Source organism: Rhinoderma darwinii, chromosome 1 (assembly GCF_050947455.1).
Source record: "Rhinoderma darwinii isolate aRhiDar2 chromosome 1, aRhiDar2.hap1, whole genome shotgun sequence".
Lineage (NCBI taxonomy): Eukaryota > Metazoa > Chordata > Amphibia > Anura > Rhinodermatidae > Rhinoderma > Rhinoderma darwinii.
The window spans coordinates 312,385,286-312,400,300 of record NC_134687.1 but is presented as its reverse complement, the minus strand read 5'-3'; the positions used below and the strand labels follow the sequence as shown (position 1 = coordinate 312,400,300).

Below are 15,015 nucleotides of genomic sequence, written 5' to 3'. Positions count from 1 at the left end.
TACTATAACAATTCTACACTACTACATTACTATAACACTACTACAATACTATAATAATTACACACTACTATAATAACAATACTACATTACTATAATACTACTATATTACTTTAACAATACTACATTACTATAATAACACTACTACATTACTATAACACTACTACATTACTATAACAATAGTAGATGAACCACTTTAGGACAGAGCCTGTTTTGGCCTTGTGGACACAGATGATTTTTGCAAATCTGACATGTGTCACTTTATGTGGTAATAACTCCGGAATGCTTTTGCCTATACAAGCGATTCTGAGATTGTTTTCTCGTGACATATTGTACTTTATGTTAATTAAACATTTTGGTCGATAAATTCAATATTTTTTTTTTTAAAACTTAAAATTTTAGCAAAAATTTGCTTTTTTCTAAATTTAAATGTATTTGCTTGTAAAACAGATAGTAATACCACACAAAATAGTTACTAGTTAACATCCCCCCATATGTCTACTTTATGTTTGCATCATTTTTTTTCACGTCCTTTTATTTTTCTTGGACGTTACAAAGCTTAGAACTTTAGCAGCAATTTCTCATATTTTCAAGAAAATTTCAATAGGCCATTTTTTCAGGGACCAGTTCAGTTCTGAAGTGGCTTTGAGGGCCTAATATATTATAAAATCCCCAAAAATCACCCCATTTTGAAAACTGCACCCCTCAAGGTATTCAAAACCATATTCAGAAAGTATTTTAACCCTTTAGGCGTTTCACAGGAATTAAGGCAAAGTAGAGGTGAAATAAAAAAAAATCATTTTTTTTGCCGAAATTCATTTGTAATAAAAAAAAAATCTGTAACACAGAAGGTTTTACCAGATAAATGCAACTCAATATTTATTGCCCAGATTCTGCAGATTTTAGAAATATCCCACTTGTGACACTAGGGTCCTAATGGACTGAAACACCGGCCTCAGAAGCAAAGGAGCACCTACAGGTATTTGGGGCCTCCTTTTTTTAGAAATATATTTTAGGCACCATGTCAGGTTTGAAGAGGTCTTGTGGTACCTAAACAGTCGAAACCCCCAAAAACTGACCCCATTTTGGAAACTACACCCCTCAAGGCATTTTTATAGGGGTATAGTTAGCATTTTGAACCCACAGTTTTTTTTTTGCAGAATTTAGTGTAGTCTGAGAAGATGAAAATCACCTTTTTTTCTTTGGAAATTTCTCTGCACATCTCGTATCTTCACAGCATAGACAATTGCCTTCAGATGACCCCAAAGATAAAAGTCTAAGGGGGTCAGCTCGGGAGACCTAGGGGGCCATTCAACTGGCCCACGACGACCAATCCACTTTCCAGGAAACTGTTCATCTAGGAATGCTCGGACCTGACACCCATAATGTGGTGGTGCACCATCTTGCTGGAAAAACTCAGGGAACGTGCCAGCTACAGTGCATAAAGAGGGAAACACATCATCATGTAGCAATTTCAGATATCCCGTGGCCTTGAGGTTTCCATTGATCATCCATTGAGGCTTCAATTGGGTCATCTGAAGGCAATTGTCTATGCTGTGAAGATACGAGATGTGCAGCAACTGAAACTACGGATACCGGAAGCCTGTGCTAGCATTTCTTCTGCGGTGTTGCTATCAGTGTGTGAAGAGTGGGAGAAGAGGGTTGCATTGACAATCCAACACAATGGGCAGCACTTTGAACACATTTTATAAGTGGTCAGAAACTTGTAAATAACTCATGAAAGAATAAAGTAACATTAAAACCAAGCACACCATTGTTTTTCTTGTGAAATTATCGATAAGTTTGATGTGTCACATGACCCTCTTCCCATTGAAAAAACTAAAGTTGGATACAAAATGGCCGACTTCAAAATGGTCGCCATGGTCAACACCCAGCTTGAAAAGTTTCCCCCCTCCCATATACTAATGTGCCACAAACAGGAAGTTAATATCACCAACCATTCCCATTTTATTTAGGTGTATCCATATAAATGGCCCACCCTGTAGAACATATTTTCTTAAACAACTGGGTGTTACTATTCCCCTTGTCAAGGGGTATGTTGCTACACAGTCCCACTTTGTCAGCACTGATTGGACATTCTCAGTCAGTGAAGGTACACACTCCTAACTGGTTACACCCAGTTGTCAATTTATTCATAAATTTGTAGGATAAACAGAGGAACGGCACAATCAAAAAACCTATAAAAAAAAAAAAAAAAAAAGAAAAAAGAAAGATGCTCCACAATTGCCATTTCATGGGGAATACAATTATTTTCTAAAACAGACATGTCAGAAGAGTTAAAAAGTCACCTTTAACCCCTTTAGGACCCAATCAGTTTTGGCCTTCGCAACCCAAAATCCTAAAGTTTTTCTTTTTACACTGATATGGCTCTATGATGCCTTGTTATTTGCAGGACAATGTGCGTTTCGGCACCATTCAGGAACACATACAGTACATTTTAGCGAGTCATTTTTATGAATTTATAATATGGGGAAATGTAGACATGAAACCATTTAGCTTTGTTTCAATTTTTTACACTGTTCACAAATAATCTTAAGTCGGGTTATAAATGTATAGTACAGGTCATTACATTTATGTGGGTACCAAATATCTCTGTTATTTGTTTTCTTCCAAATACTACTTACAACGTACCTAACCTTTCAGATGACTTTTCAGAATAAGCTGTCAAATGTGTGTTCATGAGGAATAACACTATATATGACTTTATAACACATTATATGATTTCCATAGGTAGTTTTTTTTTTTTTGCAGTTTTCCCCTCTGCAGGCTCTCTAATTCTCCATCAACCCTAGAAGGTAGGTGAAGCCTAACGGCTATCACGTATGCCATACAAAATACACACAGGGGAGCAGGATATTCTCTTTTTTATTTCTTTTTAGCACATCCACAGAAGCAGCAGCAATATGGAGGACATCATACAACAGTAATGAGCAGTGTAGATGTGAATCCATCACTGGGGTGAGATAGAACACTTACTAAAAGCAGCAACAGCATGCGTCTCTCTGCCTCTCTCATTCTGTTCCTGCTCCATCCTCGTCCTCTACTCTCCATGGGCTTCTATAGGCAGCTGTAACCTGATCTTTCAGCGAGCTAATATTCTGTCTCTTCTTGAGAAGACAGATTTAGCAGTAGACTCAAAGTGAGTGATCCCATGAAGGGATCTTTTTGTTTTTTCCTTTACTTTGTAATATGCTAGCATATACATACTGCATATGCTAGCATGTTACACTGTATATGTCAAATACAAAGGCAGGTGCTAGGGCCTCCATGAGTATGTCCTAGTAACTGGTTATACTAAAAGACAGGCCTAGGGTCATTCATTGGACCCTGGACTCTCTGCCAATATGGGCAGACATCACATCAAAGGTATTCCCTGTCACATTTACAAAGCGGCAGGCCCCCTTTCATCTCTCTTGTATGCGGACTGTGGCATAGAAGGGGTTAAACGGACAAGTTTAGAGGTTTCTATGATCTCTGACAAAAGAGCTGGTGTGTGGCTATGATTGGCAGGCGCACTTGAGGTCAGCACCATCATAGTACTGTGTTGTACAGAAACTTACTCCCACCACCGCCATATTATTACAGCAATATATGTCAACAAGTCGTTTTTAAAAGTGAAACACCTACATTTTTTCACTCATAATCACTTATTAGTTAGAGAAAGAAATTGAAGTGTGATGACTTTGGCTCCTTGCATTTCAGTTATCATAAGTTCTAAGTGGGAGATTATCTTCAACTTCAACATTTTTCAGCATTGGGTAGAGTTCGTTATTACAATACACAAGATAACCATCAACCATTCTTTTTATATTTCTACTACAGTAAGACATCTTATATGGAGATGTATAAGCACTAATGGTAGGGAAAAAAGACAATAGGGACCATTCTATTACCCAGCAATTAATAAACACTGTGGGCCATAAATGTGCATGCTATGCTGACCAAATGCTGATAAAACTTGGTTATAATCAGCAGTCATATATTCTTCCAGTTAACGCTTAAAACAAAGAAATAAAATTGTGAGCCGAGTACAGGGACTGATGTAAGTGCATTTTCTAAGCCATCATGGAAAATGTTGCCGTTCCATAAATATGAAGTATCAAATAAACATGAGCATTTTTGTGTAGTAAAAGGAACACTTCTGGCAAAACGAATGCACCATGTTGTGCCTAGTGCATTTGTGGTTCCTGGAGTGCTCCCTTAGCTTATACTATACCTTGCATTGCAATAGCGGAGGTAGGTAAAGGATGGAAATATGACTTTAATATACATCCCTATCTGCAATGTATGACCACGCAAAAGTTAATTTTCAGGTTAGAATTTTTTAATACAAATTACATTTTCACGATTAACCAAGCTAGCCTTTTAACGTGGAGTGATAAGCGGACGATATTGCCCAACATAGTCACCCAATTGTGGAACCAGACAATCTTTCTGCAGTTCAACACTCTGGACTACCAGAATAATTAATCAATCTTATTTCTATATTAGAGTATACTTTAACTATTATAACATGAACACTATAAGCAGCAATAAAATGGCACTTTTGAGGTGCCAAGTATTGTACTTTGTAGTTGCTTTGGGAAGCAGTAATTCTAACATCACGTGGGGTCAGCCCCAGGCATAGATATTATCTCAGATGTTTTTTACAGAAGGAATTCACATAGTTAAAATCAAATATATTTTAATGAATTAACCCTTTGTTGTTACTTATCCTTGTACTGCTTTATAGGACAATAAACGCTGTTGTATATCGCCTTTGAAAAATCTTGTATTAGTCTTTAGAGGAAAATAAAATCTTTTCATATTTGAATACTCAATTTTGAGCATGCCATGAAAAACAGGGTTTATAATATTTTTAGTTACACATTTTAGGTTCTCACCTTGTTTGCTGCCCATAAGTACTTCTACTAATCTAAAATTCTCTAGATTTTCCTTCTGTAAAATAAGAAATTGTATTCATTAAGGCATATTTCAGGATGCATTTCTACTACAAAACCTATAATAAGTAAGTTAAAAAATCTTTATAAAGTCTCAGCAGTCAAATTTCCCATCGACCAACCCTTTATGGCATATCCTATTGGCGTGAACTTATGGGTCATTCCACAAATTAATTTTATTATTTTGCGTTCAACAAATAGAATGACCGTAATTCGCTCTGTAGAGATTTAATTTTTAACATCTAGTAGTATTGTTATGTTGACTAGTTTTTTTTGTTTACTAAATTTACATTGTTTCACACGAACACATTAAAAGAAGCCCAAAGGAACAGGAGAGAAACACTTTGTACAACTACTGTACTAAAAATAAATAAATTACCAGACGGCCAAGCTGTAGCAGAACTTCTTGAATGACTCTTTGCACAGTGTTCTCACGGTTTACCGGAATGGATATATAAGCCACACCCACTCTAAAAAACAAATTACAAAAAAAGGCAAACATAGGTTTAAAATAAAATAAAAAAGCAAGCAAAATGGATGCATTTTAGTAAGCAAGCAATCAATAGCTTAGAACTCAGACAGTCACCTCGTATTTGTCTCATCCTTTTTAAGAATATATACATTATGATATACATGGAAGTTGTGTCTTTCCCACAAACGTATCATGATTCTTGCTGAACTATAAAGAGCCCCCCTTTCGGTGAGTTTATTTAAAAAAAATAATCCCTAGGTTAACTGTAACCACTTGCTATGTGCACACTCTAGAAGAGGCAAAGTATACAGCACTGTCTTAAAACTCTTGTAGAGTTAGGCCTTGATCCTAGTTAGGAGCATGTGAACGGACATCTTTGCGCCCACTCCTCCACCCAAAAGGTATGCCCAAGGTGATGCTGAGAAGCTCTGCCGCCTGGAGGATACGTCGTACCGACCCGTGAATGCAGCGGAACGGCGCTAGAAAGGACAAAAGAGAAATCAGCTCTATGTTGGTATATCAGGTTCTGAAACCCTACACTACCCTGGAGGACTCTAAACAATATATTCCCTCCCTATTTCGGACTCTCCCCCTCAGCCTTGCAAAAAGGAAGTGTGGGTCCCACACAGACTCTTTTAGTAGTGGCTCAGATAAGCACTACACTCTTTCTGGACAGTGCTAAATTGTTTTCGTGCGAATTTAACTGCCTTGTTTTTGTAACGGAGACTGGTGACTGAAGCTATAAAAAGGAGTTTGAAAACTGTGGCTTATGACAAAAGCGGTAAGAGCATGTATGCTAATCGCAGCTGGTAAATAAAGCTGTAAGACCATGTCTGCAAATTTAAAACAAGTCTGTACATAATGTAGACCATAGTAAAGTATGACATAGAGCAAAAGTGACAAAAGTATGTTATTGTCTGGTGAACTAGTAAAAAACAGAAAAGTCCACTGCTGGAAGTGGCTAAAAGTGCTTGGAAAAATAATGTTGCGACAAGACCTGAATGTTTTGCTCACCCCTCCCCTCATAAGACTGGGGGAGGGGGGAGACTTCAATAAATCAAAAGTCTTTGGAAAATATAAAAGTTTTGCCTTGTGAGAGAGGAGCCGAATCCACTATAGCATGAAAAGAGAGGACATTATTACACTATCGCAGATTTAAGACACTGTAAACAGAAACAATAAAACAGTGGTGGAGCTTCTGAGCTTGGGTGTTGAAGTTTGAAGTACTGTAGACGAGAAGAGACACGCAAAAAAAACAGAGAAAGATGGATTATAAATGGCGAAAATAGTAAGTGGAGTAGAGGACACGGTGGTCGGCCTAAAAAAAAAGAGCCTAGAAAAACAACAGGATGACAATAAAATATTCACTCAGAAGTTGATAGATCTTGAAAACCGTACTGTACATTATAATGTCAGCTGTATAGGATATCCAGAGAAAGCGTAGAATACGGAAAACATTTGGGGGAAACATTTTCTGGGATAATGATTTTATAGCTAGAGGCCATAGAGTCCACATGAAACAGACACCTCAGGGGCACCACCAATTTTAGTAAAGATGATCCATTCCAGAGGTAAGGAAAAATAACACTGCAAATAAGGAAGATCTGGTCTGGATCGGTTCCAAGATTAGTTTATTCCCTTATTTCTCACCGGAGATTCGAAGAAATAGGAGCACTATTTTCTGATCTACTCTGCAAAATTGAGATTTATAATGAAGAAACGGTTTATTTCTCCAAGTCGAACAAAGGAAGCGAATGGGTAAACATTTTCAACTGATAAAATGACTATTGAGAACTAGGGGCATTACCATATCATGCTTTTGGGATTTTGTTACATAGGGGGCTTGTGCATAAGTAAAGGGATCTTTCTCAGGTTGGAGTGGATTTGCCAGGGGATTAGAGAAGAATCTAATGGGAATGGGTTTTGTATGTAATGTAAGCAATCAGGACATTGCAGGCCCTTTTGGTGGGAACTGAGGGGCGGGGTCTCTTTTTTTCTCCTTGGTCTTCCTTTTCTGCTGGTGCTTCACCTCTCTCCATTCCTCTGTTTCCCTCTCGGTCAGTCTCCAGTAGTAGATGAAAGTTTTAATCTGGGAGAAGAGGTTTATTAAATACCCATCGGAATATAATGAAAGAAAAAGATTAGGAGCTTAGGAAAGTTTTGAATTACATTCACTTATGAAGGCACAAAGCTCTTCTAATAACTAAACCATTAGATGGTTTAACGAAGGCCAGACATTTTTTGGCAGAATCGGCAAAGAATTTAAACAGAAATACAGGGTTCTATGAAAAAAAAGTATTAATCTGCAAGTTTGTTTACCCCACCAAGCTGGGGGAAATATTGAGTAACATATCATTTAGGTATATAAGGGACAATCAGAAAACAGCTTTGGAAGCCCCTCTTACAAAACACTTTAAAATCATTAAGAGCCAATAAAGCACCAGGAATGGACTGTTCTTTGAAGTTTACTCTAGATTTAAGTCCTAATGGAGTAACTTCTTAAAGGGCTGAATTACGCGCAAGAGATAATTATGTGATTTATATAGACCAATCTCCCTGCTAAATACGGACATAAAGATTCTTGCAAAAGTGTTAGCAATATGGCTTCCACTTTTTCTGGATTTAACTACGCGATGGAACCGTGTTGTACCACCGTTTAGGAAGCAGCTGCAACTACATCATTCATTGCTTATTACCAATGTTGTGACCGGACATCGCACAACCTGCCCAGGTGAGGTTCACTCCTATGCCTGTATCGTGTCTCTACCAAATTGTATAAGGACTTCAGAACAATTGTGGCACATTTTCTTTAATTTTTTACATATTATCAAGTGCCCTTTAAGAAAAAGCATCTTTATATGCTGATGATCTGTTATTAATCTTGATAATAGTGGAGATAATAGTGGAGAAGCACTAAAGGAAGCGTTGTTTATAATATAGAAATTTGGATCATTTTCAGGGATAAACATTAACTGGACTAAATCACGTTTCAAGCCAGTATATAATAGGGGATTGACAGTGTATGTGGATCTGATACCACCAATAAGAATGGTAAAATATGTAGAAGCATTCAAATACTTAGGTATTTATGCATTAGATAATTTTGCCAAATATATAAGACTAAATATGGCGCCTTTGTTTAACAAATAAAGACTTGTCATATTTATGGCATCAACCTTGTTTGATTTGGTTACCACAGATTATACAGTATATGTACACGACTAAAAAAAAACAATATTATTGTACCGTAACATATTTCTCGTTGAAATCGTTGGATCAGTCCAGGCTGACCATATCCTTTCCACAGAAAAAAAATAAAAAGTTTAAAGTATAGCCATGCAACCCGCCTTAAACACACAGCGGCTTGCAACACTCCGCGACCCAGACGGACGTCATCAGAGATCAAAGAATAAATTAGATTAGAATTAGTGAAAGTGTGCAGCCTTGCAGACCTGACCAACTAAAGCTTGATGCCTAACCACCCAGGAGGCACCAACAACCCTTATAGAATGGGCAATAAGCCAAAAGGGAGGACATTTATCTAAAGAACAATAGGTTTCCAATATCACAGACTGGATCCAACAAGCATTGGTGGCCTTGGATGCTGCCAAACCCTTGCATGTCTCATTTTTTATTTAATTTTTTATTTACATTTCTCTAATATAACTCTTCCCACCCCCCCTTTTTTATTATATAATTTTTCCCCCCTTTTTTTTTTTTAATGTTTCAGGCTACATTACTTCCTTTTTATTATGTTTTAAAAAGATCACTGTGGTACAGAACTCTTTTAGATATGTGGCTGTAAAAGTTTAACGCCATGTTCACACGTTTGCCGTGTTTTTCGCTGCGTTTTTTGCTCGCGCCCATTGAGCGCCACGGGCAAAAACGCAGCGAAATACGCTTTCTCTGCCTCCCATTGATGTCAATGGGAGATCAGAGACGTAAACGCCCGAAGATAAGGCATGTCGCTTCTTTTTCCCACGAGCGTTTTTTTTTCGCTCGCGGGAAAAAAACGCCTCCACCTCTCATTGAAATCAATGGGAGGCATTTTCGGACGTTTTTTGGCGCGTTTTCCAACGAGGTTTCCACGTCAAAAAAACTCTTAACAGGGCCTAAGTGCTGTGAAAAACTTTAAAGCTGTTTTTATGTAATGTAGGTGTTCGGGCATCCTAACCATTGTTCCTATATACTTTATTAAAAACTTTATTTTATTTTTGCACTGCAGCTTCTATGTATCAAGTGTACTTAGAAGCTGGATAACACTGCTGTAAGCTAAAACAGTCAGTCAGCTGGACCTAGAAGTTTGGTTGATAGCAGCTTACAGGTTTTATGCAGGTTCTATGTATACAAGAAAATTTTATTTAAGAATGTCAAAACATAAAAAAAACGTAAGAATGCCCTCTTCAAATTACATGTATATTAAGGATACTGTTGTGATCTAGATGTGTGTCTATGTTTGAAAGTAAGCTAAGATCCTGTTCACACATAGTGGTCATGGTGGAGCATAGAAGAGAACCGCAGCAACATTTTGGTCCACCAAAACTACTGCACATATCACGGCGATGGTTACATAAAGACGTTTTTTACATGACCACTGAAAGTCAATGAGTAATTGCAGCATATACTACGAAAGAACACATTAAGGCCCCATGCACACGGCCCGCGATTGCAGGCACGGCAGCCCCCATACAAAGTAATAAAAGAGCGCACTGGTGATCTCGTGAACTCCAAAAGGCCTGGACGTCCACAGAAGACAACAGTGGTGGATGATCGCAGAATCCTTTCCATGGTGAAGAAAAACCCCTTCACAACATCTACCCAAGTGAAGAACACTTGTCAGTATCTAAGTCTAGCATAAAGAGAAGACTTCATGAGAACAAATACAGGATTCACCACAAGGAGCAAACCATTAATCAGCGTCAAAAATAGAAAGGCCAGATTAGACTTTGCCAAACAACATGTAAAGAAGCCAGCCCAGTTCTGGAACAGCATTCTTTGGACAGATGAAACTAAGATCAACCTGCACCAGAATGATGGGAGGAAGAAAGTATGGAAATGGCTTGGAATGGCTCATGATCCAAAGCACACTGCATCCTCTGTAAAACATGGTGAAGGCAGTGTGATGGCATGGGCATGCATGGCTGCCAAAGGCACTGGGTCACTAGTGTTTATTGATGATGTGACTGAAGATAGAAGCAGCCGGATGAATTCTGAAGTGTTCAGGGATATACTTTCTGCTCAGATTCAACCAAATGCTGCAAGGTTGATTGGACGTCGCTTCACAGTACAGATGGACAATGACCCAAAACATACAGTGGAATATTCTGCAATGGCCAAGTCAACCACCAGATCTCAACCTGATCGAGCATGCATTTCACTTGCTTAAGACAAAACTTAAGGCAGAAAGACCCACAAACAAGCAACAACTGAAGACAGCTGCAGTAAAGGCCTGGCAAAGCATCACAAAGGCGGAAACCCAGCGTTTGGTGATGTCCATGGGTTCCAGACTTCAGGCAGTCATTGTCTGCAAAGGATTCTCTACAAAGTATAAAAAAAAAAACAACACATTTTATTTATGGTAACGTTAATTTGTCCAATTACTTTTGAGCCCCTGACATTAGAAGCTGTGTAGATAAATGGTTGCAATTCCTAAATGTTTCACAGGATATTTTTGTTCAACCCCTTGAATTAAACCTGAAAGTCTACACTTCAATTGCATCTCAGTTATTTCATTTCAAATCCAATGTGGTGGCGTGCAGAGCCCAAATCATGAAGATTGTGTCACTGTCCAAATAATTCTGGATATGGGCACTGCAAAGGAGAACGATGGCCCACATTTTAGGACAGAGTCTCCCAACAAGGGTTCCGCTTACGCAAGAATGGGCACTGTGCAAAAGGCCATCTCCTCATCCACTAATCCCGGATGCTTGGCGGCAGCAGAGCAGAGAGGCTGCACAAGTACAAAAAAGGCCGGGTCATCGTGGGCTTAAAATGATTAAATAAGGGAGCTGGGCACTGCACAGAATTAAAAAGAGGGCAATAAATGGCAGAACTAAAGAAGCAATAAATGGTTAATGGGCAAAGAATTCAGTGCCTCCCCAGTGGCTGTTTGACATCTATTGCCCCTTTAGTGCCTTCTAAGGCCCCATGCACACGACCGTAAACCCTCTCCGTAATTGCAGACTGTAATACGTTCCGCAATTACGGACCCATTCAGTTCTATTGGCCATGGACACCTTTCCGTATCACTACGGATGGGTGTCCGTGCCGTAGAAATGTTTGCCGAAAATGATGGAACATATCCGTTCTTCTGCATTTTACATGTGCATGGGGCCTTAGTGCCCATTTGCCATTTATTGAACTTTTAGTGCTTTTCGGTGACAGAATAGTGCTAAAGGGGCAATAAACGGCAAATGGGCATCCAGTGGGCACCGAACAGAAGTGCACAAAGGTGCAATGAATGGTAAATGGACGCTAAGGAGGCACTGAATTCTGCCCATTTGCTATTTAATGCCCATTTAGTGTCCTCTGTACAGTGCCACTTTTTAGCCCCTTTCGCCATTCATCAGTCACGCCCACAATAAAAAAAAAAAAATATGTCATTTATTGTTAGGGGTTTCCCAAGATAATTTTAATTCATTAAAATATTTTTTCCCCCAGGGTTTTCCCAATGCTAAAAAGGTTGGGAAATACTGATTTAGTACAATAGTCCAGGGAACCATATAATAAAGAGATACGAAGTATATGCAGTAATAATTCAATTCAGTATATGCAGTAATAAAACAACAACAAGATAACAACTTAAGAATATACAACATAGATCAGAAACCACAAAAATACAGCTTTCCACAGTCACCACATCCTCCTTGAAACGGTCAATATATATGATGAAAAATGTCATGCATCTTCCTGTTTTGAAGTGAAAAATAGCTAACACTTTGAAAAAGTGCTTATATTCATAAGTGGCAAACACACACGTTAACATTAGAACAGTGAACGGGGGCGTGGCTTGGCGCGCAACGGGAGCAGTCGCATGACTTGAGAGCTCCGCTGTGGTTCCGTGCTATACTGATCCTGTGACTATCCTGATCGTTCCTTACCTTCATTATTACGTCCCGGAGATCCAGGCAGCAGTCGGGTGGTAAGAGTGGAGTTATGGGCCCCACGAGAGGTCAATCGGCCGCGGAAAAGCTACAGAGTTATGCCCGGGAAGAAATCAAAGATGGCGGCCGTGCTTCCCTGCAGCAGCGCTCAAAGGGCAGTGAGACGCCTGGCGGGTCGACTTCTTCCTCAGCGGTGGTGGAGGAGACAGAACCGGAACCTACTCCGACAGAGGTGATGAACAAACTCCTGGCAGCCATATCAGCATGCAAGACCTCGCTGACTGGTAAGATGGAGGAGGTGAAAATTGATATAGGCCTCATAAGGCAAGATATGCAGACCCTGAGAGAAAGAGTGACGCATGTGGAGGACAGAGTGTCTGGGGTGGAAGACAGGATGGCGGCCATGCCTCGTGCGATTACAGATCTGGAATCCATGACGGAGTTATTAAAACAAAAAAATGATGATCTGGAAAATAGGCTGCGTCGGAATAATATCCGGATAATAGGAATGCCTGAGAAATCGGAGGGCCAAGATCCGGGCGAATTCATATCTAAGTGGTTGAAAGAGATAATGCCAGATGCACCTTACTCGCAGGCCTTTGCAGTAGAAAGGGCGCACAGAGTGCCGGCAAGACCGCCTCCACCTGGGGCTCCTCCGAGGCCGATGTTGGCCAGGTTGCTTAATTGTAACGACAGAGACATGATCCTGCGTCAAGCCCGCCGACTGCAAGGTATTAAATATAATGGCGTTGCTATATCCATATTCCCGGACTTCTCGGCTGATCTGCAAAAACGCAGAGCTACGTTTATGGCGGTGAAAAGGCGGCTGAGGGATCTCAATATCCCATATTCTATGGCGTATCCTGCAAGGCTGCGGGTAGTGGATAACGACCGTTCTATCTTTTTTAACTCTCCGCTGGAAGCCGACGACTGGGTGAGAGGGAGGAGATCGCCCCGCCGCGTGTGATCCCTTTGGAGGGGGAGGTTGGAAAGTGCTGGAAGTTAAGATGATGCTGGAGTTTCTTCTGCGCCTGATGCAGGCTAAAAGGTTTCTTTTGCTGGTTGATCTCCTGTGTTTAAGGAGGGATCCCAATGTTATGGTACACCCAATTTGAAGTCTTATTCGGCGGGTGAATGGTTCCGGAGGCCCTGGAAGAGGGGCATTCTTCTCCGCCCCATTTCATTTGAATGGACTGTCGGGACTTTCATTCTGTTACCACTCGGTTCATGGAGCTTGGCCTATAGTGGGAAGGAGTGATCCGGCCGAAGTAAGAAGGGGCCCCAGTTGAAGGACTGCAGGAGAGATCCGGGTATATGCGCAGGACGCATATTACGTTTAAATATTGCTGATATATTGTTTAAACTGCTGCTGGATTTATTATCCTCCTGTACGAAGATATGGAAAGGGCTTAAAATGTATTATGGTGTTTGAAGGTGTAGATAGGGAAGGATACGTTAATGCTGCCTAATAGCACGGGGCCTTCCCCGTTACTCTTTGGTGCCACGAGGAGGGCATGATTCGGCAATGGCCTATGTGTCATCGCGCATTGTCGATACAATTTACTGTTTATATGTTAGTTCTGTCGTCTATGTTTTTAATGCCGTATTTAGGCGAAATTATACTCATTTATGAATACAAATGCCTAAAAAGTCATAAAGTACACAGAAGGTGGGGAAAGGTCACTAGGGAAAGTATATGGTTAATATGCAGGAGTCGGGAGCCATCTTCCCTCCGAGGCAAACATAGTTTCCGGCCTCATTAATGGCGTCTATATCGATTGTGTCTTGGAATGTCCGGGGGCTGGGTACCCCGAGGAAAAGGGCAGCCATTTTTGCATGTATCCGTAAATTTAATCCCTCTATAATATGTCTGCAAGAGACGCATTTAATCCCAGACAAGGCGAGATTATTGCGTAGACCCTGGATCCAATGGTCCTCACACTCTTTCCATACGTCCTACTCCAGGGGGGTATCGGTATTAATCCACAAATCTCTGAGGTGGGAGGCGGTTAAGGTTAAAGTGGATAAGGAAGGTAGATATGTGTTTATACATGCTTACATCGACACTATACCATTTGTATTGTTGGGCCTATATGTTCCTCCTCCGGCAAATATACGAATTTTACATGAGGCTGCCGCATTTGCTGCCGCTTACCCACAAGCTACGGTACTGGGCATGGGGGACCTTAACATGGTCATGGATCCCAAATGCGATAGATTTAGAGGTGTGATGGATGGTGGGGATACATCGGTGTCTCCAACAGAGTTGAATTTGCTATTTCAAGAAATGGGTTGGTTAGATATATTTAGGTGCAAACATCCGAATGTAAAGGTGTACTCATGTCATTCTATCGGTAGGAATTCCTTGTCTCGTATAGATTATATCTTTGGGAACGCTCTAATGGTCCCGATGGTAACGGATGTGTCTTATGAAGTAAGGGGAGTGTCAGATCACTCTCCGATGGTTGCACGTTTCATTCAC

The 15,015-nt window shown here is 40.1% G+C and overlaps 1 protein-coding gene across 1 annotated transcript in view; it reads right to left on the bottom strand.

The window, feature by feature from the left end:
* The window catches only part of DGKQ (diacylglycerol kinase theta), a 220,117-nt gene that overhangs the window by 54,402 nt on the left and 150,700 nt on the right, over positions 1 to 15,015 (bottom strand). The window contains exons 10-11 of the mRNA XM_075825529.1: positions 5,338 to 5,428; positions 4,902 to 4,956 (exon numbers count right to left, since the gene is read on the bottom strand). Coding sequence (XP_075681644.1) covers positions 4,902 to 4,956; positions 5,338 to 5,428 — 146 coding nt within the window. The remainder of the gene's footprint in view (positions 1 to 4,901; positions 4,957 to 5,337; positions 5,429 to 15,015) is intronic.